The sequence below is a fragment of the Odocoileus virginianus genome, chromosome 4 (genome assembly GCF_023699985.2).
Source record: "Odocoileus virginianus isolate 20LAN1187 ecotype Illinois chromosome 4, Ovbor_1.2, whole genome shotgun sequence".
Classification (NCBI taxonomy): domain Eukaryota; kingdom Metazoa; phylum Chordata; class Mammalia; order Artiodactyla; family Cervidae; genus Odocoileus; species Odocoileus virginianus.
In genome coordinates, this window is record NC_069677.1 from 51,228,566 (window position 1) to 51,255,560 (window position 26,995).

At 36.2% G+C, this 26,995-nt stretch overlaps 1 protein-coding gene across 4 annotated transcripts in view; it reads right to left on the reverse strand.

Moving 5' to 3' along the window:
- Nucleotides 1-26,995, reverse strand: part of GMPS (guanine monophosphate synthase) — a 77,867-nt gene that overhangs the window by 18,341 nt on the left and 32,531 nt on the right. For all 4 annotated transcript variants that reach the window (XM_020897308.2, XM_020897310.2, XM_020897309.2 and 1 more), the window contains exons 4-11: nucleotides 21,388-21,485; nucleotides 19,077-19,180; nucleotides 8,225-8,418; nucleotides 7,748-7,913; nucleotides 5,573-5,724; nucleotides 4,910-5,083; nucleotides 3,459-3,564; nucleotides 1,481-1,596 (exon numbers count right to left, since the gene is read on the reverse strand). In XM_020897308.2, coding sequence (XP_020752967.1) covers nucleotides 1,481-1,596; nucleotides 3,459-3,564; nucleotides 4,910-5,083; nucleotides 5,573-5,724; nucleotides 7,748-7,913; nucleotides 8,225-8,418; nucleotides 19,077-19,180; nucleotides 21,388-21,485 — 1,110 coding nt within the window. The remainder of the gene's footprint in view (nucleotides 1-1,480; nucleotides 1,597-3,458; nucleotides 3,565-4,909; nucleotides 5,084-5,572; nucleotides 5,725-7,747; nucleotides 7,914-8,224; nucleotides 8,419-19,076; nucleotides 19,181-21,387; nucleotides 21,486-26,995) is intronic.

Below are 26,995 nucleotides of genomic sequence, written 5' to 3' on the forward strand. Positions count from 1 at the left end.
TTATTTTGCCCAAGGTCTTGGAGACCATTTATCTGTTCACTCTTGTTCATAAGTATTCTCCCTGCTTTTCCTGCTCCTTTCACAGCCCACATGATGGTTTTTCCGTTATGCAGAAATCAGTCTTCTCTCTGCAGCTGCTTGTCTTTGGCAGCCTGCAGTTTCCATAGTTATGCCTGCGCATGTGCCAAGTCACTTCAGTTGTGACCAACTCTCTGCGACCCTGTGGACTGTAGCCCACCAGGCTTCTCTGTCCATGAAATTCCACAGGCAAGAATACTGGAGTGGGTTGCCATGCCCTTCTTCAGGGGATCTTCCCCACCCGGGGACCGAACCCGCTTCTCCTGCAGCTACTGCACTGCAAGCAGATTCTTCACCTCTGAGCCACCAGGGACGCCCACACAGCTGTGCCTGTTCGATGTCAAATTCTTCTCCTGTACCCTGACCAGGATGCACTCTATTTCCTAAATCGGAGGCATGGTGTCTTTCAACAGTGTGCTCTGCTGTGCTTAGGCACTCAGTCGTGTCCAATTCTCTGTGACTGGGGCACCAGGGAAGCCCTTTCAAAAGTATGGCAGAATTCAAATACTTCTGTCTATCTCCTTCAGGATATACATTTAAGTTGGCATTCTCATTTTGTCTTAACCTCTTCTAATCATATTTTCTCTTTGATGCTTTGCTCCAATTTCTGGAAAATTCAAGTTCACTAACTCTCTCTTTATTTTAATTTCAGTTATTTTCATTTCTAGAACTTAATTTTTTTTTTCAAAACTCCCAGGTACCTTATATACCTTATTCTCATTAACAATTGCTTCTTTTAACTCTTTGTACTTTATATATGATTTATTGCTAATTCCAGTATCTGAAGTGATTGAGAGTCATCTTCTACTAGCTCTCATTCATTGTGCCTTACTTTTTAGATGTATTTTGTAGTTTATTATAAACTCATATTTGTAAAAGTCCTATTTATAGGGATTCTCTTAAGCCCAGTTGAAGAGACTCCAAAGATAATTTACATTGCTTCTTTTCCGACGCTCAAAAGCACTACCAACCAAAGCCCACTTTAATACAGATTATAAATTTTAAGCACCAAATATACAGAAGAACTGGAGACTTCTTAATCATCCTCAGTTTGGAACTAAAATGATCTCCCTTACTTTCTCACAAGACATATGAAAGGGTGTTTTAAAATACTTGATATCAAGTACTTTCAGGATTTCAAAGTATCTAACCTGTTAAAATATGTAGAATAGCAGAAAAATATATAGATTAGCTGAGAAAAGAAGTCTGCATTTAAAAGCCTCTGTAGAATACTGTCTTCATAGTCATTTCCAAAGGTTAAATGTCTCTGAATTTTCAAGTAACAAAACCCTAATTAAGTCATTGTAAATACTGAAATACAGCAAGAATCCATTCAATTCCTTGTATTGATTAGCTGTATCTTTTTAAAGCTCCTATAATATACAAATTCAACACAAATTACCTTTTTAACACTTGCAGAAAAATCAGCTACTATTTTCAAAATATTGTTAGTTTCAGGAAAATCCTTACAAATATAAGGTTCCTCAGCACATATTACTCTGATTGCCAGGCCTGGACCTAAAAAAGAGTACAATGATATCTAATAAAAATGTTATATTTAATATAAAATCTTAATTTAAAAAAAGTCACTATTCCCAAAATATAAAACCCATCTGCCATTCTTTGTTTTTAACTGCTTTTATTGAAATATAATTGACATATACACTTTAGGGTTTTTAAAGTGTTTAACATGAAATGCAGCTATTAGTTTCCCATACAACTCATTCCTTTTAGAATGCTTTAATTCTCTTCACATCAGTTATTTCCATCTCTTACTTTCATAGTACACGCATTAAGGACCTAAAAATTCTCTAATAATTATTTTTAATACACAATATATGTGCCAATCTATTTAAAACCACTAGCAGACACAATTCTTTGCCAACACACATTGGTACTGAATATCCTGAATACCAGAACTGAAGTTAGTAGCATAAACAAGTGCTAATCTCCATGTGGGTCATGATCTATGTAGCACTATTTATGGAGGCAACATGGTAGTTAAGAGTAGCCAGTACTGAGGAGGCCTTAGTGGGGCTAGATTCCCCCAAACTCAGTCTGTGTAACTTTTGGCAAACTAGCCTCTGTCCCTAAATTCCCTCAACTGGACAACAGGATAACAGTAGTTATTATTGTGAGGATCAAATAACACAATATATGCAAAATATTTACCAGAATGCCTAGCTCACACTAGTACTCAGGAAACATTAACTATTCTTTTTAACTTGATTAAATGACTCTCAACTCATCATCTAGTAACTATCGTAGAGACACAGGAACTGAGGTAGAAGACTTGCCACACTCAAGAACTCAAAACAAAAACAGGTTAAGACTTACTTACAGTCCTAATTAACAAATATCACCTCTAATTATTAATATTTTTATGACAACTTAAAAACAGAATCTTTTCATTTGTTCACGAATGAGTTACATACAGCACTGTGAAAACAAATGGTTCATCCATTCAGTCAAGTCAGTCAGGGGATAAGGGTTTCAGAGAAGCGAGTTTTAAAGTGTAAAGTGAAGTCGCTCAGCCATGTCTGACTCTGCGATCCCATGGACTGTAGCATGCCGGGCTCCTCTGTCCATGGGTTTTCTCCAGGCAAGAAACTGGAGTGGGTTGCCATTTCCTTCTCCAGGGGATCTTCCGGACCTAGGGATCAAACCTGAGTCTCCCACACTGCAGCAAGACTCTTTACCACCCATAAAAGCAAAACTAAGAAACAACAAAAAAAACTGTACTACACTAAAACAAAACCAACTTATTTTATGTCATGTAAAGCAAAGGACTGACATTAAGATACATGACAATGCACAAAGGCAGCGTGTCTTCTCTGGGTGATTTCAGCAACAATGGGAAATATGGCACAATTCAGTTCCAGCTTTTAAAACACAACAGCAAAAAACTCCCTGCCTCCCTATAAGATGCAGGACGAGGGGACAGTTCTGGGTTGCCACTGGTGAAACAGTCAGTTTGCTACTTTGCATCACACTTCTCGTTCTTTTATTTCCAGTTAATCACTATCTGGAATACATCATGGTATAGTAGAAAGAACATAAAAACCCAAGTTCTAACACTAAGAATTGTATGGCAGTGTTATTAAAATATTTCCTGGTTTTTTTATCTGATGGCAACATTACATGTCAACCTATTTACACAAGGATAATGCAACATTTAAATATACATAATAAAAATGAATATTTAATAAAGTGAAATATATACAGTAGGCACTAAAAAGAATGTTTATTCCCTACCCATCCTTTCCTTTCTTTCAAGTTACATATTCTCTAAGATGATAAATTACTTCAAAACATGTCTGAATTGATTCTTATTCAACATGAAGACCTAATGGCAAACCAAACAGAATTCCATTTCTTACCTGGAAATGGATGCCTGGAAACTAACTCTTCTGGAAGTCCAAGTTCTCTGCCTAAGATTCTTACTTCATCCTTATGAAAATCTTTCAAAGGTTCTATTACTTTTCCCTACATGAAAGAAAAAGGCCAATTAATACAAATTATAATAGTAACCAAAATGACACGAAAAACAAAGAACAACAAATTACTCACTTTTCCTGTTGTCTTTTACCTTTAAAAATCATTTTTTAGAACTTCATCTTTTAAAGTATTTCCTCCTTTGTCTTTTTAAGGAATTAGATATTTTAGTGATTTTTATGTGTCTCTTTGAGATACATTTTAAACACAAACCTTTTAAACAGACAAAAATCAAAGCAAACCTACCCACACATCTCTGATCTAGTTCTCATTGTAATATAAGCCAATCAGAAAACATACTAGTGTTTAAAAATTAAAACTCTCCAAATGACATCATCAAGTGAAAGGAAAACCCACAGAAGGCAAATCATGTATCTAATAACCAATAACCAGACTACAGACTACATAAAGAACACATGCAATTCAATAATAAAAAGATAAATAAGCCAATTTAAAAATGGGCAAAAGATCTGAATAGATTTTTCTCCAAAGATATACAAAAAGCCAATAAGCACATAAAAGGTGACTGACATTGTTAGCCAATTAGGGAAATGCAAATCAAAACCACAATGAGATACCTACCACTTCTCATCTACTAGGATGCCTAAAATAATAAAAAGGGACAGGTAATTCACATCCATTAGGATGGCTACTTGAAAAAAAAGAACAGAAAGTAACAAGTGTTGGGCAAGGTATGGAGAAACAGGAAGCTTTTTGCACTACTGGTAGGATTTTAATATAGTATAACTGCTGATGAGACATTAAGGAAGTCCCTCAAAAAACTAAAAATAAAACTATCACTAAGACTCAGAAATCCCACTTCTTAGTACACATCCAAAGGAACTGAAAGCAAGGGGCTCCAAGAGACATCTGCAAATCCACGTTCACAGCAGAACAACAAAGTTCACGGCAACCAAAAAGCAGAATAATCCAAATGCCCATTGGTGATATGTGTATATACATACAACAGAGTATTATTCAGCTTAAAAAGGAAGGAAACCCTATCACATGCTACAACACAGATGAACCTTGAGGACTTACACTAAGTGAAATAAGCCAGTCACAAAAAAAGAAAAATTCTATGACTGTGCTTCTAAGAGGTATTTAAAGTAGTCAAATTCAATGAAACAAAGAGCAGAATGGTAGATGATCCAGGGTTAGAGAAAGGGAGAAAAGGGTAGCTGTTCAACAGGTACAGAGTTTCAGTTTTGCAAAATGAAAAAGTTATGCAGATGTTTCACAACAATACAAATATACTGAAAACTATTGAATTGTACACTTAAAAATGGTGAAGGAGGGAAAGAGGCTTTATGGTAAACATTTCAAAAGCTTTTACCTCCTCTCTCAACTTTCTGATAAGTTCTGTGTCGTTGTGATGGGTTTTGATGAGTTCAGCTTTGCCACTTGCAACAAGAGATGCACTTTCAATGAGATCAGGCCGTAAGGTACCTTGGGCAAGGAAAACCTCCTCTGGTTTCAAGTTCATTTCTCCAATTACTTCATTGGCAATCTATAATCAACAGGAGTAAAACAACCTTTTAAGAAACAAAATTTTTTAAAGACAGCAAAATGTTATACTTTCATCTAAATTTCTAAGAGTCCTTTTGTAGTACTAACCAGGAGATGAAATTCACCAACTCTCAAATTAAACTCCTTTAAGGACAAATGCTTATTTAACATAATTCAAAAAGGTATATGAACATCCCCATCAAAGCCAAAAGAAATCTACCCATTGAAACATCCAAAGAACTAAAATCTAGTATCAACTAAAAATATCTATTCTTAAGCAGTTAAAATGACAGCCTGACAATGTAAGTATATATTTTTTAAAACATAAAATAGTTTCTATTAATCAGTATAATAGCAAAACACAGTAAAACTCTTAGCCAAAAAAAGAATCAAAATCAGTCACAAAATTTGACTATTTGGTATAATGACAAGGGAAAAATACTAAAATTCACATTTAAAATAGTACACATTGAGAATATTTAAAAAGTACCTTAACAAAAGTATCCCCAATGATTTTTCTTTTCTCCTCAGGACTTGTAGTCATATTTAACGTTTTGCTAATTCTCTTTCGTGGAGTTCTATCTTCATCTGATATTGGTAGAGTTGTTGTTCCATTGTAGAAAGAATGAGCAGCATTTATCACTGGGGAAGAGGAGAGAAGCATATTTTAAAATAACAGAAGATTGAAAATAGTAAGCAACAGATCAACTACAAAAAAGAAAACCTAGATGGATCCTCTGATTCTCCCCTTAAACTGCCTACATATTCCAGAACTACCAATGAACTATGACTAACAGAGTTCATATACAGGCACTCACTGAGTTTTGTTCCTTTGAGAATTCTGTGGCATTTTACTATCTAGGGCCATATTATCACAAATTATGCTAATTGCTTTCCCTCTATTCAGTGCTTCACCAGAGCAACAAGCAAAATCCCCCAAAAGAAGCGTAACTCCAAGGAAGCCAAAGCAGTGATACATATACAGGGATCAAAGTCCTCAGAACTGCACAGTGACCAGTCTCATGAAAAACTGATGTCTAAAAACATACTCTTAGTGATCCTTGGCTGTCCTTTTAAACAGTAAAGTTAAAAAAAAAAAAAATAGGCTTCACTACAAGATGCCAAGGCAGCTGGCTACTTCACTTTACTGAATTTGTAGGTCTTTCTCTCAAGCTGATCAGTTACCCAGAGAAGACACCTCCAATTTCCTGTTTCTTAGCACTCCGACAGCCCGAACAGAGGAAGTGGCCAGTGGAGGGGGGTGGCCATCACTCAGTGCATAAGGCTTTTCCCTAATGTTACTGTTTTTAACACGCAATCTTCCTTCCACCTTCAACTCTGCCTGGAACTGACATGCCCAAGTCCAAAGCCTCTCTTGTTTAGCCTAGAGTCTCTAGAGAATAAATCCACGGTCTTCTGATGAGGGATAGCAGCAGTTGTGTTCCTGTTTAAAGGGAAAAGTAACTGCTTCTCAGATTTTGAACCAACACGTTTTAGGCTGACCCAGCGAGCCAGGCCCTGTAAGGGAGCCAATGTTCCAACTCCTGAGCTTTCCCAAAAGTCCTGCATTTTGTTGGGCTTCCTTCCCTCAACCCTTCCCCAAGATTCTGGGGTCCGCCATCCTGCTACGTCAGTTAACAAAGACAGATGCAGGTTTCTGTGGGGCTGAAACTAAACAATTCAGACGGCCCTTTCAAGAAAAGGAATAACAAATCACCCATCTTTTAAATCACAAGTTAATACTCCTATGGCTAACACAAACTAGAAACTACACACAGAAACTACTGCAAATCACAAATATAGCACCAAATCCAAACTAAATGTATCCCCAACTCGATGTTTTCTTAGCATAATTCCCAAATGCCTGCAGCCACTACAAAACCACCCAAAAGAGAGAAAAGAAAGACAAAGCAAATTAACTATAAACTATTAAAATACCTTACTTCAAATTTCATAAAATGTGTAACTATGAGAAGATACTGATGGAATCCTTTCCAGATTTTGGGGAAGGCCTGGCTGGTAAGCAGTCCTAAAATTTAAGCTTCATTAGCTTATCAGAGAAAACCCGCATAAACCATCTGCTTTCTACTTCCCAACATTTTGTTGAAACCATTAGACTGCTATTATTACCTCCTCTCTATTCCTCATCCTTCTGGCATTACACTTGCTTTATGCCCGCATTGTTATTTTAGTGATATTTCCAAAGAAGAAAGAAATAGACTCATTTTTACTTCATGTTTAACTATACAAGTCTTCATTTTACACTCAACTTTTTGGCATCAATTCCAATTAAGTCAACACACAGTTTATATCATTAAACTACTAATTTAATTTCACTATAACTATGGCTTACATCTCTTTTTATAAAAGTGCAAAAGATATCCATAAATGTAAAGGCAGTTAAGGCCTAAGAAGATGGATAGAAAGAACACAATGGGGGCTGGAAAATGGTAACTTATTCATTTATATGTAACATTAGGAGTAATCAATTTTCAAAATTTATACTGTGGCCCCTCTTGAACCAGAAGTAATTACAGTGTAAAAATAAAAAACATTTCAACCATAAGCTTCCTGGGAAAACTCTACTCGGTTAATTTAATCACAAGTTAGATTTGATTAAACAAGTTCTGACACGTAAGTTAACTTTTCTGGCATTCATCAATACCTTTGACTTGAATCCCAAGCTTTTTGAGGGCCTCTTCAACAGACTGACTTTCTCGTTTTCTCATAAAGCCGTTATCAATGTGCACAGCAATGACCTGCTCTTGGTTCAAAGCGCGATTTAACAAAGCGGTACAGACTGTCGAGTCTACGCCACCACTGAGTAAGACCTACGGGGTGAGACGGGAAGTCAGACTAGTAAGACAAGCGAGAACATGCTAAGAGCCTAAATCACCACCTAAACCATGGGGGTTCCCTGGCCATCCAGGGGTGAGGACTCCGTGCTCTCACTGCTAAGGGCTTGGGTTCAACCCCCGGTCTGCATCAAAGCTGTGTATGGTAACTGAAAAAGCACTGTGAAACAGGGCAACTCAAAAACACCTACCACCCAGTCAAAATTTAAGGGCTATGCTGAGTCAGTCAACCTTGAGTCTAACATTACTGGCATAAAGTTTTAGACTTTCAGATGTAAATTGCTTACCAAAACTTTTGATGTGCCCACTCTCTCTTTGATCTCTCGAATGCACTCAATTTCTCTGTTCTGCACAGTGAAGGTCCCACTGCACCCAGCTATATCGTAGAGGAAATTCTTCAGTATTACTTTCCCATTTTCTGTAAGGCCAACTTCAGGGTGGAACTGGGCTCCATATAATTTTTTAGATTCATTTGCTATACCTTTATAGAGAAAATAATCATAAATAATTTTTTTTTCATATTGAAAATACTCAGTGAGCACCCACAGTAATTCCTCACAATTTCTTCCTCCATAAATGTGGAAACTGATTCAAATTAGTGGATTTTTAGCTATGGGGGAAAAAAATACAAACTACATTGCCATGATCTGGTGTTATAAAGGTCTTCCCTCATACAGCAATTAATGAACTACAAGGCTGTGACATCATTTCAGAGTATCCTCACTTCTCCACCCAGGTTACTACAAACATTTTGTCTATTGAACGCAAGGGTAACTCAGTTTTAAATCTCAGTTCCATATGCCTTCAACATGCAATGTGCAGCTACCAATTTTCTATACTGGAAAATCCTCATACATTAAACCTATCAGAATATCCTAAGTGTTTCTTTCCTGGATACTATTAACCATGAATGTAACTCCACTTACTTGACTAACAGGCTTCTGACAAATTATCATCTACAAAGCAGATGATAGGCTAGATGTTTTACATGTACATGTACTACCCGCTGTCTATGGCTCTGAGATATCAAGAAGCTTGCCAGTATCCCCAGCTAATTAAGTAGACAAGTCAGGCTTACTAAACTCCCAAACTTACACTCACTCTGCTAGTGAAGCACACACTTTCTTTACTTGGCTTCTCAGCCATCACTCTCCTGCTTCATTCCTTATTTCACTGTCTACTGCTGAACCTCCTTTGTTGGTTCTTCATCTTATCACATCTCTACACCTGAAAGTCAGCCAGTATTCAGTTCTTAAATTTCTGCTCTATACATTCTGAATGATTCCAAACTCTCATGACCTTAAATTTTACCTATATGTTGGTATACCCCTGAATTTATTCCTCCAGTCCAGTTTTTTCTACAGTCTTGACTCAAAAATATATAAAAGTGCCTATTCACACCTTCATTTCAATGCTTAATAAGAAATCTTTAATATGCAAACCCAAATTACTGCATTTTTTCACATCAGGTAAACAGAAACCATCCTCTGGTTGCTCAGGATGAAACACTTGGAAGTTAAAATTGGACTCGATTCTCTCCTTCCCACTTCACAACAAATCCTTTGTTTCTGCATCCAAAACATACCAGAACCCAGTCTAACTTCTGGTTTCCAGTTCAGCATATTAAGAAGCTAGAAGACACCACTATGTTCTAACAACAAGTAAAAAGTTGATTAAATACCCTTAGAGAGACTGACAGGTAAATACAGAGAATCACAACTTACTGGAGAACTCCATGATTGCAAACCTCTACAGGAACCAGTGCTGAGGGAGGGAAACTTAACTATAATTGTTATCACTGGAGGCTCAGCATGGACAAATCTGAGAGAGAAAATGTCTAGAATACCCAGTAATCTGGGATCCCCACACTCTCTAATAGCTTGACCAAGATCTCACAGTGAATATTAGAGGAAAATTCCCTTGTGCTTCCAACAGGGGAGGGAAAAAGAAAACATTTTGAAATACACCAAGCCATTCTTTTCTTCTTAATAAGGTCTTCAACTCTCAGGAGAAACTATTTGGTAACTAGTCTAATATGACAGGGTTTTATCAGAACCAAACTGACTTGGGAGAAAAGAAAACAGCCAACCCTAGCCCACTCTAGTCCTCCTGTCCCATTGAACAGAGGGAAAAACTTAAAACACTCATGAAATCCAGAGCCCGAAGCCACAGGTTCACTGAGACTGAGAACTACTCGTAAGACCACAGAACACTTGCCCTCTCCCAACACCTTGCCATCTACAGCAGTTCCTTGTACCCAGCACATCATGGCAAGCTAGCAAAAAAAAAAGTACAAGATACACTAAAAGGGAAAACATAAGTTTGAAGAGACAGATCAGGTGTTAGAAGAGACTCAGATGCTGCAGAGATATTGGAATTACTAGCTTGGGAATTTAAAACAAGTATTATTATTAAGAAGCTAAGGGCTCAAAAGGATAAAGTAGAGTATGCAAGAAGAGCCGGGCAATGTAAGCAGAGCTGGAACTTCTCAAGGGACCAAAATCACCATCACAGAAATGAAGAATGTCTCTGATGGGCTTATCAACAGATGGACATGGCTTAAGAAATACTCTCTAAGCAAAAAGAGAACTCAATAAAAATGGCTCACACTGAAAACCAAAAAGAAAAAAACACTGAAAAAAAAAAAAAAAGGAACATCCAATAACTGTGAGACAAGTACAAATAACATAAACAACGGAAATTTTAGAAGAAAGAGAGAGGAACAGAATATTTAAAACCATAATGAATGAGAACTTCCCCTGAAATTAATACAAGACACCAAGCTAACACAGGAAGCTCAGAAAACAGTGAGCAGCACACACACAAAACATTACACCTCGGCATACGACTCACAAACTACAGAAAAGCAAAATAAAGAAAAACATCATGAAAGAAGCCGGGCCGGGGCGGGGCGGGGGGGGGGGGGGGGGGGGGGCGCGTGGGGAGCAGGGAACCTCACTTACAGAGGAGGAAAAATTAGAATTACTGATACATCCAACTGACTGGAAACTATGGAAGTGATAACAGACTGAAATAAGTAACATGTGGAGAGAAATAAATATTCTTCTTGAGCACAGTTGGAACATTCTCCAGAATAAATCACGTCTGGCCACAAAACAAGTCAGACTAAATTCAAGAAGACTGAAATAATAATCAAGTATCTTTTCTGACCACAATGGTAGAAGTAGAAATTACAAAAAGAAAACTGGAAAATTCACAAATATGGGACAATTAAACTACATGCTCCTGAGAAACTAATAGGTCAAAGAAGGAATCAAGAGAGCAATTTTAAAATCTTGAGACAAAGAAAAATGAAAACCAAACAAGCAAAACTTACAGTGTATGCCAAAAGCAATTCTAAGAGGGAAGTTCAGAGATAAATGCCCACATTCAAAAAAGGGTCAGGCCTTAAACAACCCAATAACTTCAAAGAACTAGAAAAAAAAAAAAAAAAAGAAACTAAGCCCAAAGTTAATAAAAAAATGGAAATTACAAAAATCAGAGCAGAAATAAACAGACAAATTATGATTTTTAAAAAGATGAAAATAAGAGATAGTTTCTTAAAAAGATAAACAAACCTCTAGCCAGACTTTCCAAGAAAAAGGACTCAAAATTAGAAATGAAAAAGGAGACATTACAACAGATACCACACAAATACTATGAACAATTATACACCAACAAATTGAAAAACTTAGAAGAAATGGATAAATTCTTAGAAACATGCAACTTACCAGGACTAAACCATGAAGCAACAGAAAATTTGAATGGACTCATTTTAAGTAAGGAGATTGAATCAATAATCAAATACCTCCCCAAAAGTTGCAAAACCAGATGGCTTCACCAGCAAGTTCTGCTGCTGCTAAGTCACTTCAGTTGTGCCCGACTCTGTGCGACCCCATAGATGGCAGCCCACCAAGGCTCCCCTGTCCCTGGGATTCTCCAGGCAAGAATACTGGAGTGGGTTGCCATTTCCTTCTCCAGTGCGTGAAAGTGAAAAGTGAAAGTGAAGTCGCTCAGTCGTATCCGACTCTTAGCGACCTGATGGACTGCAGCCTACCAGGCTCCTCCATGGGATTTTCCAGGCAAAAGTACTGGAGTGGGGTGCCATTGCCTTCTCTGACCAGTGAGTTCTATCAAACACTTAAAGAAGAATTAATAACAACTCATGAAAAATAGAAGCCAAAGGAACACTTCCAAACACATTCTATGAGACTAGCAATACTATGATTATCACAGCCAGACAAGAAAAGGCTACCAAAAAAAGAAAATTATAGGCCAATTTCTCTAATAAACAATGTTGTAAAAATCCTCAACAAAATATTAGCAAATCAAACACAATACATTAAAAAGATCATACACCATAATCAAGTGGGATTTATTCCAGGGATGCAGGGATAGTTTAACATCTGCCAATCAATGTGACACATCATATTAAAAAAATGAAGGATAAAAATAATATGGTCATCTCAATAGATACAGAAAAAGCAAATAGATAAAATTCAACATCACACACGATAAAAACTCTCAACAAACTGGGTACAGAAGGAACATACCTCAATATAATAAAGGCCATATACAACAAGCCCACCATTAACATACTCAGAGATGAAAAGCTTTTCCTCTAAGATCAGGAACAAGTCAAGAATTCAACAAAGTACTGGAAGTCCAAGCCAGACTAGTCAGGCCAGAAAAAGAAATAAAATTATCCAAATTAAAATTAGTAAGTAAACTGTCTCTATTTGCAGATGACACAACATTGTATCCAGGAAACCCTAGAGACACTACTAAAATGCCATTAGAACTAATAAATTATTTCAGCAAGACTGCAGGATACATAATCAACATACAGAAATCAATGCTATATGTATCAACAACAAACTATCAGCAGAAGAAATTAAGAAAACACTCCCATCAACAAATTCAAAAAGAATAAAACACTTGGGAAGAAATTTAACCAAAAAAGATGAAAGATTTGTACACTGAACCCTGTAAGGTCTTGATGAAAGAAACTGAAGAAGGCACAAATAAAAAGACATTCCATGTTCATGGATTAGATGAATTACTAATATATTGTTAAAATGTCAGTTCCAGGGACTATGCTGGCAGTCCAGCAATGAAGACTTCGCCTTTCGGTGCAGGGAGTGCGTGCGGGTTTGATCCCCTCAGGGAGCTAAGATCCCACGTATGTCTTGTGGCCAAAAAAAACAAAACATAAAACAAAAGTAATGTTGTAACAAATTCAATAATGACTTTAAAAATGGTCCACATGAAAAAAAAAAGTCTTTTTTAAAAAAAGTCAGTTCTACCCAAAGTAATCTACAGATTCAATTCAACCTCTATCAAAAATGGAAGGTACAAATGTGGTGACCTAGGGGTGAGGGAACGAGGGGAATAGAGAGAGTTGCTTAAAGGGCACAAACTCTTGATTTTAAGATGAATAAGGTCTGAGGATCTAATGTATAATAAATATGGTAATTATAGCTGATAGCAAATTTCAGTGATCCAACACAGTGTTAAGAGAGTAGAATTTAAATGTTCTTACTAAAAAAAAGTAAATACAGTCGACCCTTGAACAATTCAAGGCTTAGTTACCTACCCTCAGTGCAGTCAAAAACCTGTGCGTAACCTGACAGTCAGGCTTCTGCATCTGCAGTTCCACACCCACGGTTTCAACCAACCCAGATCATGCAGTACTGAAGCACATATTTCATGAAAAAAATCCACATATACGGTGACCTGCACAGTTCAAAACTGTGCTGTTCAAGGATCAACTGTATGTGAGGTGATGGACGGGTTAATTAACTCAGTGGGGAAAAAGCTTTTCATAATGTGTATCAGGGGACTCCCCTGGTGGCTTGGATGGTAAAGCATCTGCCTACAATGTGGGAGACCCGGGTTCAATCCCTGGGATGGGAAGATCTCCTGGAGAAGGAAATGGCAACCCACTCCAGTATTCTTATCTAGAAAATCCCATGGACAGAGGAGCCTGGTAGGCTACAGTCCATGGGGTCGCAAAGAGGCGGACACGACTGAGCAACTTCACTTTATCAAATTATCACATTGTACACTTCAAATATTTTACAATTTTGCTGATTATACCTCAGTAAAGCTAAAAAAGTTAATTTTTTAAAAAATGTTGGGGGGTACTCAGCCATTAAAAAGAATTCATTTGAATCAGTTCTAATGAGATGGATGAAACTGGAGCCCATTATACAGAGCAAAGTAAGCCAGAAAGATAAAGACCATTACAGTATACTAACACATATATATGGAATTTAGAAAGATGGTAACAATAACCCTATATGCAAAACAGGAAAAGAGACTCAGATGTATAGAACAGACTTGTGGACTCTGGGAGAAGGCGAGGGTGGGATGTTTCAAGAGAACAGCATCGAAACATGTATATTATCTAGGGTGAAACAGATCACCAGCCCAGGTTGGGTACATGAGACAAGTGCTCGGGCCTGGTGCCCTGGGAAGACCCAGAGGGATGGGGTGGAGAGGGAGGTGGGAGGGGGGACCGGGATGGGGAATACATGTAAATCCATGGCTAATTCATTTCAATGTATGACAAAAACCACTATAATACTGTTAAGTAATTAGCCTCCAACTAATAAAAATAAATGGGAAAAATAAATAAATAAATAAAAATTAAAAAAAAAAAAATGTTGGGGGGGAAAAAACATCAACCTAGAATTCTGTGCCTTGAGAAATTATCCTCCAAAAGTTCAGGCATATAAAAGCTTCAAACAAATGAAAACTGAGACCATCTGTTGCCAACAGACTACTCTGCAAGAAATGTTAAAAGAAGTTCTTTAGAGAGAAGGAAAATGATAAAGATCAGAAACTTGGATCCACATAAAAAAGAGCAGAGGAAGAATATGAAAATGAAAATAAAGGTAAAATAAAAACTTTCTTCTTCCTAATTGAGCTAATAGATAACTTCATTCAAAATGATAGCAACAGTGATATAATTATGTATGTTTATATAGAGACATATTATTCATGCTTACTTTTAAGTGAAATGAATGACAGCAATGTATAAGGGATGAGAGAAAAAAATCACGCTTATTCTGTTATTATAAGGTACACTACCTGTGAAATGGTACAGTCTTATCTGAAAGTGAATTTGGATTAGTTGTAAATGTATATTGTAAAATCATGGGCAACTTTTTCTTAGAAAAAGTAAAAAAAGAGATATAACTGACATGCAAAGAAAGAGAAAATCAGACCATATAAAATGATCAGTTAAAACCACAAAAGAAAGAAAAAGACAAAAATATGAACCAGAAACACGGACAATAAATAGAAAACAACAGATAGGATGGATATTAATCCAACACTATCAACAATCCGTTTTAAACTCCAATAGTCTAAATGTACCAATTAAAAGACAGATTGTCACAGTGGATCAAGAAAGAAAACATAACATATATATTGTCTACAAGAAACCCACTGCAAATCTAAAAACCCAAATCAAAAGTAAACGGAGAGAAATATATCACGATAACACTAATTAGAAGACGGCATGAGAGGCCTTCCTGGTGGCCCCCGCGGTTAAGAATCCACCTGCCAATGAAGAGGACAGCAGTTCAATCCCTCATTTGGGAGGACTCCATATACCAATGGGCAAGTAAGCCTGTGCCACAACCAACGGACCCACACTCCAGATCCTGTGAGCTGCAACTACTGAGCCCGAGGGTCCTAGAGCCCGTGTTCTGCAACAAAAGCTTCTCTGCAATGAGAAGCTCATGCACCACAACAAAGACTCAGCACAGCCACGAATAAACAAATAAAAAGACAGCGTGAGTAGATACATCAATGTCAGAGCAGACTTCAGCTAAGTTACCAGGATTAATTTCTCATATAAATGCTTTCCTCTTTGCAATCATCTTGTGTTTTTTCAGTCTTCAACTTTTTTGTGGCTTTCAATGGCTAGGTCAAATGAACTCTCTTGGTAAATGTCATATTGCACTTGAAAATATGTGAGTTATTTTCAGATGTCTTTTGATACTGATTTTTTTTTCCCATTTATTTTTATTAGTTGGAGGCTAATTACTTTACAATATTGTAGTGGTTTTTGTCATACATTGACATCAATCAGCCACGGATTTACAAGTATTCCCCATCCCGATCCCCCCTCCCACCTCCCTCTCCACCCTATCCCTCTGGGTTTTCCCAGTGCACCAGCCCCGAACACTTGTCTCATGCATCCAACCTGGGCTGGTGATCTGTTTCACCCTAGATAATATACATGTTTCGATGCTGTTCTCTCGAAACATCCCACCCTTGCCTTCTCCCACAGAGTCCAAATACTGATTTCTAACACAATTCCACAGTGGTAAGAGAACAGACTCTGTATGATTTCAATACCTTAAGACCACAAAATTTTTGCATCTTGTTTTATTCCCTGAATATGTTCCAGTGTTTCCTACTTTACAGTCTATGGGAACTTGGAATAGAATTTATATCTGCTGTGTGAAAATTGTATAAATCTTAATTATGCTGAATTGGTTCATGGTGCTTTTCAGGTCTACTATATCCTTCTACTTTTCTGTATATTCACCCTTAATTTTTGAGACTTTTGATACTGCATCTAAAAATTTTAATTTATCTACTTAAAAATAGTTATATGGTAGAACTATATATAACTTCATTCTGTATTTTTCCAAGTCTCCTGTAAATGTGTTATCATACTCTCATAATTTAAAAAGAAAAAAAGAGAAGAAAGAAGTTATCAGGGATAAAGAGGGGCATATATATAATGATAGAGGAATCCATTCCTAAAAAAGACATAATAATCCTTTATATATGTACCTAACAGGAAAGCATCAAAATATGTAAGGCAAAAACTGATATAAGGAGAAATACTGAATCCACTACTGCAGTTAGATACTTCAAAATCCCTCTGTCAGAAATAAGAGTCAATTGCTGTAATCCATCATATCAATAGGCTAAGGAAGAAAAATTATATGATCATATCAAAATATGCAGAAAAAGTATATGAAATATATCCAAACATTCAATCATGACAATAACTCTCAGGAGACTAGGAATAGAGGTGGACTTCAACTTGACAAAGAGTATTTTCTGAAAACCTACAACTAACATCATACCTAATTATGAGAAATTCAAAACTTTTCCACTAAGATCAGGAACAAAGCAAGGATGTTCCCTCTATCCACTGCTTTTCAACATCATAACAGAAGTCCCAGTTAATGCAATAGGACAAGAAAAGGAAATAAAAGGTATACAGATTGGGGGCAAAAGGAAATAAAATGGTCTTTGTTCACAGATGACATGACTGTTGACTGTCAATGTGTAAAAATTTTTTAAAATCAACCAAAAAAATTCCTAGAACTAATAAGTGAGTACAAGAAAGTTGCCAGAGAGAAGGTTAATACACAAAAGTTCATGGCTTTACCATATACCAGCAATGAACAAGTGGAATTTAAATTATAAATGCAAGTAACATTAACACTCCCAATGAAATATTTTGGTATAAATCTAACAAAGTATGTACAAGATGTATATGAGAACCCAATCACTCCTGAGTACTTATAGCTCTACCACTCTGCTCCTTACACAATCTCCTTTCCTGATTACCACAGGAGATTTCCAGCTGGTCTCTCCTTCTACTTTCAACAGTCTCTTTACTCCTCTGTACAGGGTAATCCTGAAATTAGATCATGTCTCTCCTTTGTTCAAATCTTCACGCACTGTAAGTAAAGCCAACATTTTCACAATGGCCTCAAAGGTCCTGGGATTCTGGCTCCCAACAGCCTCTCTACCTTATCTTCTACCACACGCCCCATGCTTACCCAGCTCTAATCATGCGGTTTCCTTGCTGTTCCTTAAACAACGTCCCATCCCAGGAATTCTGCACTGCTATGTACTGTTTCCCCAAATATCCAAACGGGCCAAGCACCTACTTCCTCCATGTCTAGTACCATCTAATAGGAACACCATCTCTGAATAGCCTATCTAAAAGAGTAACAGTCCAAATCACACATTCCATAACACTCCTTTCGTCTTTTAATTTTTTCAATGCATTTGAACATTGTCAAGCAATGACTTTTTCTGTATCATCTGGTGACTGTCTGTCCCACCCCTCCCCCATCCCCAGCCTCACTAACTAAAACATTAAACGGAGGTATGGTTCATTTTGTTCACTGATACCTAGAACTGTGCCTGGGACATCTGGGTACTCAAATATTTGTTGAATGAATAAAAATATATAATCTCATCTACCACTGTTGATCTTGCATAAGAAATAGAAACCTGTCAAAAAGGAAACTATTCTTGAAAATTCCTATGCATCCGTTAAGTAACTGCAGGTAGATTACTCAATTCAATTTATCCATGACAAAATTTTTTTTCCAACTTCTTAGGTGTAACATAACAATCAACAACTTTATGATAAGTCCACTTTTTCCCTTTTGCAGATATCTGGGATTACTGGTGATTATTTATAATTATTCAAGTAAGCAAGTAAAAAATTATGAACTGCCAGAAAATCAACTCCTCTTCAAGAAAAATAGAACAAAAAATTGTTTAGAGCATGAACTGGCAAACTTCCTACAAAGGGCTAGATGTTATAAACTAAGCTTGGTGGGACATATGCACACAGTTCCTGTCATCTATAATAACCCTTAAATAATATAAAAAGCATTCTTAGTTCCTAAACATACAAAAAACTCTGTAGGCTGGATTTGACCCACAGGTTACCCTGGTTCAGAGCAATGCCCTGAATGCTTAGTCTGATGTTTTATAGACATCCAAGATACATGCCTATCTATACCTAAAAGAGGCATTTTTTAAAAGGGCATTTATGAATACAGCATGCTAGAGAGGTAAATGGTTCTCAAAATTTTCCTGAGTTATAATAGATATATTTATGTTTGAAAAGCAGAGTAGAATAAACAATTTAAAAAGTATTTCAGAGCAAACTAGTAAGTGACTTCTAGATAATCCTAATATTAAATATCCTTCATGAATTAACAATTGACCCTATGACACTTACAGTATCTTTCAAAAAATTAAGAAACATCAAAAACAGTATCACATACAGAAACATGTTTATAAACTTTCCAGATAAACTTTTAAAAAGAAAACCTGCAAAAGTTTTAGAAGTTTCACCTGCTACAATGTCCCCAGAACGAGCCACAACCTTGAATCCATCAGCTACTTTGTCTACACTATCTCCATGGGTAAGTAAAACAATTTCTTCCTTCTGAAGACCCCTAGGTAAGTAAAAAATAAAACAATATACAAATAGCTTTATTAGACATGACTAATGGAGTCTTTTGCTTTATTTTTTTCTAGCTTTATTGAGATATAATGACATGTAACATTATGTAAGTTTAAGGTGTACAATGTGATAATCTGATACACCCTATATACTGTGAAAAATTTAGTTAACACATCTACCACCTCACAGAATTACCATTTTCTGTGTGTGGTAAGAACATTTAGGTTCTACTCTCTTAGCAACTTTCAAATATACAATACAGTGTTGTTAACCATGCTTTACATTAGATTCCTAGAACTTAGTTCATCTTATAACTGGTAGTTTTTTGCTTTAAAAGTTACTAGCTTCTATGCATAAATCAAGAAAACAGAGAAAGTAGGTAACAGTACAACACTGCTAGAATTTAAATTTACTCTATTCATATATCCACACACAGTTTCAAGAGGCTATCATGGTTTCAAAATTATCTCTCTACTGGAATTAATCTTAAGAACAGAAGTAATTAATGGCATGGTTTAAAACAGATGTAAGTAACATTTATCAAACAAACTGTGTGGACTTTCTTTGGACCTTGATGCAAACGAATCAATTTTATAAAAAGATATTTGTTACATTATGAAAAAATTTGAACAAGGACTTTGTATTAAATAATATTAAGAAACAAAAACTAAAAATAAAGCAAGAAGATTAAAAAATAAAGCAAGAAGATTAAGTACATTAAAACCAAAAGGTTGTTTTGGGGTTGTTGTTACTGTCATCACTGTTCACTGTTACTTAGGATTAGTGTAGGCTGTAATTGAGTACCAGGATTTTAGAACTGTCAAGACAGAGAAACTGTAAATCTTAACCAGATCTTTACATTTAAAGTCTCTTGTAGTATCACATTCCACAAGCAAGATTCCTGAAGCAGTTCCCAAGAACAGTCACTTGAGATAAAGATGAATGTAAGCAACAACTCTCCATTATGAAGTTGAACAAGAAATGGATTTCAAAAACATATTTTGGCAATGAGTAGCTTCAGTTCATAAAATTATTTTCGGCAACTGTTGCTTTTTTATTAATATCACTTTGAAAATGAGAATCTCTGAATATTGATATTCTTGCTCTTTCTAATATTAAAGACAGCCACAGCCAGTTTTGTGTAAAAACTGGGATAGCTCCATTTTAGACAAAAGGTCTTAACTTGGATTTTAAAACTGATTTGTCCAGTTTGGAGAACACTATCCATTACGAATTAATTTAGGTGCAACTCTATGGAGGATGTAAGAATATATGTTAATAAAACAAATCTATAAAGATAATTAGCACAGTTACAAGAAATGATAATAAAAACTACATATGCACATTAACTGACATTAGCCTACATTTTATAGATTTAGTGCAGTTAGGGAGAAATGTGATTCTTAAAGAAAAATGGAGTTTATTTCAAAAAAAGTGAGTAACTGTCAACTGTACACATAAGTGGGTTATACCCAAAACATGGGAAAACCCAAAGAAAGAAAGCAAGTGACTAAAATTTAAGTTTTCTGATCTTTCAGGAAGCTGAAAGAAAATTCACCTGGTTTTTTGTAAAGCAGAAGATAAATGATTCTAGGAAGCTAATGAATAGCTCATTCACCAATATTTAAATACATTAGAGCTAATATACCTAAACTATTATCACCCAGCAATAAAATCAATTAATACATTCACTATATTAAAAAGACAGTACACGAAATACAGTTATGCTCAGTACAAAAGTACAATACATATTTAGTAATGAGGCCAGCAAACGGGTAGCTAGTTAAGCACCCAGAGAACAAACATGGTAGAAGAAGATATATACAAATGCAGACAGTTTAAAACATTATCCATTTGTCACATGTGTCATACTAATATTTAGAATCATGCTCTGCTAAAAAGTGAAAAGGGAAAACTACAAATGCTGGCATCACCCTCGGCAATCCCAAATCAGGGTGTAAGACCGCACAAGTGCTCTTCAGTTCTGTCATCAAGTGCCTTTCTCATTCCTAATTAGCATCACCACCATACTCCTCTGTCTCGACACTCAATTGGAAAACAAATATGACAATACCTCTGGCCACTGCCGTGGCCTTAATTTTGTCTAAGAATTACAGAATCTCCAATTTTGAAGAATAACATTCCCAGCTTTAAGTCACTCCCCTAACATTCTTATTGATATAAAAATATCTATCATACCTGAATAAGGAGCATGTGTTATCCACACTAATACTGAAGACTCCATCTTCTCTAACACTTTTTTTGTGCACAGTACCTCCAAATACTTTATTCATCATCTGTTCCAGGAGAAAATAAATTGATGTTAATATAATTCAAAAGAAAATTACCCAATTTCTTACACTAATAATTTATATTTTTTATTTTTAGGATAGCTGTTATGTTTGTGCCTCCAAAATAAAGGAAGTTTGCTAACTGTAAATTACTTGATATTATTTTATATAATTATATAGTTCTTAAAAGGAATAGTTACAAAACAAAACTAGATTAGGAAATTGACCTGATGTTAATTTTTATTAAACACTGGCAAATTTTCCATTTAGCACACTTTAATTCATCTGTTAAAATAAGGATTTCTTTTTAAAGGATAAGGATTTCTTTAATATCTGAGTTCAATTTTTAAAGCATTTTAAAACACTCTTTGAACTCATAAAGTACCTAGGTTGGTATTAAAACTAGCAGCTATAAATTCCTACAAACTGTTTAATCTTTGGCCCCAAAGGAACAGTTAGTCTGAAAGTCTACAGAAGGCTGTGCTATGGAGATGGGATAAGCAATATAATCTGGTCTTTAAATTAATTTGTTCAAATCCCATCCACCTACAGACTTTTAAGTAGTCTCTTCAGTCCAACCCTTCTGTGTCAATCTTCTTTATCATGTACCTACGCCTAAACCCTTCCAACACCAAATAGATACACATAGGATTTTTAGGGCCATTAAATCTGCATTGATAAAATCAATACAACCTATCTTCATATGTCTGCTCCACAACAGGTGTCGTAAGATATCTGCCACAATGATAGATGATGTAGGTGTCAGCACCCAACAGAAAAACAGGCAGAGGGCTAAATGTGTTCATTCTTATAATGCACAATGGCATATTCTTCAAATATACATCAGCAAATGCTGCCCTCTACATTCTCCTGTTAGACATTCACTATAAAACTTCCTGCAATAAAGGTTTGCATGAAGTCCAGCAATTAAAAAAAAAAAAAAAAAACACCTCCTAACCTCTGTTTAACCCAGTACTTTCCAAACTAAAGACTCATACATGAAACACTTTCTGCAGCACCTTAACACACACATAGTTTAGGGAACACTGCTGCAGTCTAACCAGTCCCCTTTCCTCTAGTCGTGCCCATCTTCCACAGGTCTATGAATGTCAGCCACTAAAATGTAAATACGACTGTGTTAGTCCATGATTAAATTCTTAATGGCTATCATCTATACTTGGGTTAGCAAATTTTTCCTGTAAAGGACCAGAGAATAAATTTTTGTAGGCCCTACTGTTTCTGAAGCAACTATTCAACTCTTGTCTTTGAAGCACAGAAGCAACTACAGATATTTAAAGGAATGGATATGATGGTGTTCCAATAAACTTTATTTATGGACACAAATTTGAATTTCATTTTCACATGTCACAACATACAATTCTTTTTTTAAAATGTTTTTCAAATCCAACCATAAAAATCACTTTAAAATCATAAAAACCACTCTTAGCTTGCTGGTCATACAAAAAACAGGCAGCGGCCAGCTTTGGCAGCAGGCTGTAATTTGCTGACCCCTGTCTACAGGATAAAGTCCAAGTCCCTTATACTGAACAAAGACTTTTAAATGCACTGCCTCTATCTAACTCCACTTCTTGTATTTCCCATTATTCTCTACTGAAGCCATTCAAGCCAGTGTGATTAGCAATGCAGAATTAGCATGTTCTCTCCCCACCACATCTTCAGGTCTGTTCACAGTACCAGTGGCCTAGCTAAGTATGTGGCCCAGAGCAGTCACTCAAATTTGCTGAATGAAAAAACGAATGTTTCCCTCTATAAACCAAATGAACCTTGTGTATCTCTGCCTCCTCTAAATTTCCAGTTCTTAATTAGAAGACAGCTGAAAGATCAAGCTGACCAAAGCTGTTGGAACACAACACAATTTAAAACTCCACAAAGTCTAAATTAAAGGTTTTTATAAAGCCAAAGGCTTGCAGCAAAATTTAGAGCTATCTCACCTTTCAGAAGGCTTTCATGTTTATTCTTGACTCCTGATTTATGTATGCATGTATGCTAGGTAAAAGTGAAAATACAAGGAACTAAAGGATCAGCTACGTGTGTGTATGTGGCGGAGGGGTGAGGGAATAACTTTATGTAAAGCAGAACACTCTTACTTGGTTAAAATTTTAATATTCTATTTTGACTTAAGGAAACGGCTTTCGCTTTGGATTTGTGATAACCTTGAGGTCCTAAATACCTCAAACAACAACAAAAGCCTTGTAGGTCTACCACTCCAATTGGGTAAGCTCCCCTTTTATCTGTCTTGTATGTCAAGATTTCAAAATAAATCTTAGATTTGGGAGGGGGAAATGAAAGGAAATTCTCCCAACAGAAAATTTAAAAAAAATCTGTGTGGGAGTATATAAAGAAACCAAATGCTTGTAATAAAGATGTTTCTTTAAAAAAAATGAAACTAAAAAAAAAAAAATGAAACTATAGTGAAGAGAGAAGACAGAATCTAGAAGGTATATGCAACATACATAATTGGCAAAAATTTAGCATCTAGCATACATAAAAACAATTTTAAAAATTCAACAAAAAATGTGCAAAAATCATGACTAATCTTTTACAGCAAACCAGACACCAATGACCAATGGCAAATAAATCCATGAATCTTAAAATAAGAAAAATGACCATTAAGACTACAACATGTCATTTAACACCTCTTCAGCTAGGCAAATTAAAAAAAAAAAAAAAAAAATCTAACCTTGTCAAGGCCCGCAGGGATATAGAGCAAAGGCATTTTTACATACTGCTGTGGGAACGTGGGAAGGTATATTGGAGGCAAATAGTTCTTGGTGAAGTTGAGACTCAGCATTTCAATTAATGGTTAGCTTAGAGAAAATTCTGTGTATGTACAATACCAAAGTCCAAAAATATTTATAGCAGCATCTGTAATTGCAAGAACTTGAGAAAAGACCAGAAACGCTAACAGTGGAATGTATCACTAATTGGTGATACACTTGAATGTATCACTACATTCAAACAATAATTTCAGTAGTGAAAATAACTTAAAATTACTGACTTTCAAAACCAAAAATGAAACTACATGAAGCATGATTTCATTTACATGAAGATCCATAGACAAAACTAGATAATATATTATCTAGAAATACAATGTGTATAAATCTATAAAGAAAAGAAAGGGAATGAATAACAATTCAGTTCAAGTGTTACCTCTTACTGGAAGAGAGAACAAAGTGGATTGGAAAAAAGTACAAAGAGAGTTCAAAAGTTCTAGTATTCTATTTCTTATGCTTAGTGATGGATAAACCATAATAGAAATAAACACTGCAAGGAGCAGGACAGACTTTTTTCTTTCAAAGCAAAGAATTACCAGGAAGCAATCAGTAAGACTCAAGAGTTAATGAGAAAAGACAGTACATAAAATTCCAGGCTGCCATGGAGGGGGCAAAGGTATATACTAGAGGGAGGCCTTTGGTGCTAACATTACCCAACCAAGAGTCTCTAGGAAGTGTTAGTCCTTTACAAACAGCATATCAGCTACAAGGTATTATTTATATCAGTATTTTATAGAAAGATAATTTCTGCCCAAAGGAACAAGATCAGTCTATTCCATTATCCTCCTATGAAAGCAGTAGGTAATTTTTTTATGCATTTAACATAAACAGACCTGGCTCTGGCTACCATAAGATCCATCCTGAATGACAGAAAATGTAGCCTTACAATTATAAGGGGGTACTGGCAAAATGGACAAGTAGCCACTATCATTTTACATTAAAGGAGCATATTTCACACCTATTTCACTCTACGTGGGTCCTAAAAAAATATTCTGCGAGACTTTTCTTTATGTTATAATGGAAATATTTTCCATATATAATGGAAAATCATAACAATTAGAAAGAAACAAAATCAACTAAAGCTGTTTTGCAGACCAGCAATTTCTAATATTCTGCCCTTGCATTTAGAAATAAAAATATTCACATTCTTACATGAACACTGATTTATAGTTCCTTCTTTTACTTAAAGCTCCAGAGATAGCTAGAAGAATATATCGGTCTGTTCACTTTCTAACTTTTGAACAGATTCCCTCTGAGCGTTATTCATATCAGTACACAGGTTTCAACCAGATTGTTTAAAAAAAGACAATTCACTGTTTTGCGCACTTACTAAAATGAGGAGGATCCCCAAATGGCACCAGCTCCAGTGTCCTCATGGCAGAATGAGCTTCCCAAAGGGGCTGCCACAAGCATCCATGTCCCTAGGGTGAGCTCCAGTTGCCTTCTGCCTCTGCAGGGGGCTTGCTGTAAGATCAGCAGGTGAGTCTGACCCAGTCTCCTTTCAAATTACTGCATCTTCCCTGGGTCTTGGAGCATGTAAGATTTTGTGGGTGCCCTTTAAGAAAGGAATCACTATTTCCCACAACACTTTGTCTCTCCCAAAAGTAAGTCTCACTGGCCTTCAAAGCCAAATGTTCTGGGGGCTCATTTTCCTGGCATAGGATCCCTGTGGCCAAGAGAGAAGGTGAGTTCAGGGTTTTCCTATTCCACCATCTTGGCCACTATCCTACACATACTTAATTTACACCACAGTGAAGACTGTGGTGTAATAATCTAAAGGAACACCCCCTATCGCAGTATTAATCGACATCACCTGCCTTCTAATGAGAAGGCTCTTCTCTAATGAGAAGAGCACAGCATTTGCTGTTGTTTAGTTGCAAAGTCATATCTGACTCTATGTGACCCCATGGACTGCAGCATGCCAGTCTCCTCTGTCCATGGGATTTTCCAGGCCAGAATACTGGAGTGTGTTGCCACTTCCTTCTCCAGGGGATCTTCCCACCCCAAGGATGGAACCCATGTCTCCTGCACTGCAGGGGATTCTTTCCCACTCAGCCACCAGGGAAGCCAAGCACTCCTGTGCTATTCCTACCGAAAACACATAGCCTGAATCCAACAAAGAGGAAACGTCAAACTGAAACCGAAGACTACTCTACAAGGTAACTGGAATGTACTTTTTTTTTAAATTGGCAAGGTCATGAAAGAGAAGGGAAGATTGAGGAATGATTCCAAACTAAAGGAATGTAAAGAGACATGACAACTAAATACAACAACACATGGTCTAGATTGAATTCATGACTTTTAAGAGACATTAGTGAACCTGTGAAATGTTAAAAGAGTCTGTGGACTAGATGTGAACACCAAGCCAATGTTAACTTCCTGATTTTGACAACCATACTGTGGTTATGTAGGACAGAATTCTAGTACTTAGGACACAACAAGTAACAGGACACCATGTTTGCAAATCACTCTCAAAATGGTTAAAAATGTTATAATCGGGGGATTGAGTAAATGTATAAAGGAGCTCTCTCAAAACTACTACTTCAACTTTCAGGTATATTTAAATGCCTACCTTCTTAAAATAATGCACAGGGCTCCGTGGCAAGCAGTAATACACATAGCTGCTCTTTGGAAAATCCCCACTCAAATCAGTTTTGCCATACCAGTGTGGCGATTCATAAACAGCTATAATACCAACAAATTTTCTCACACAACTCAATA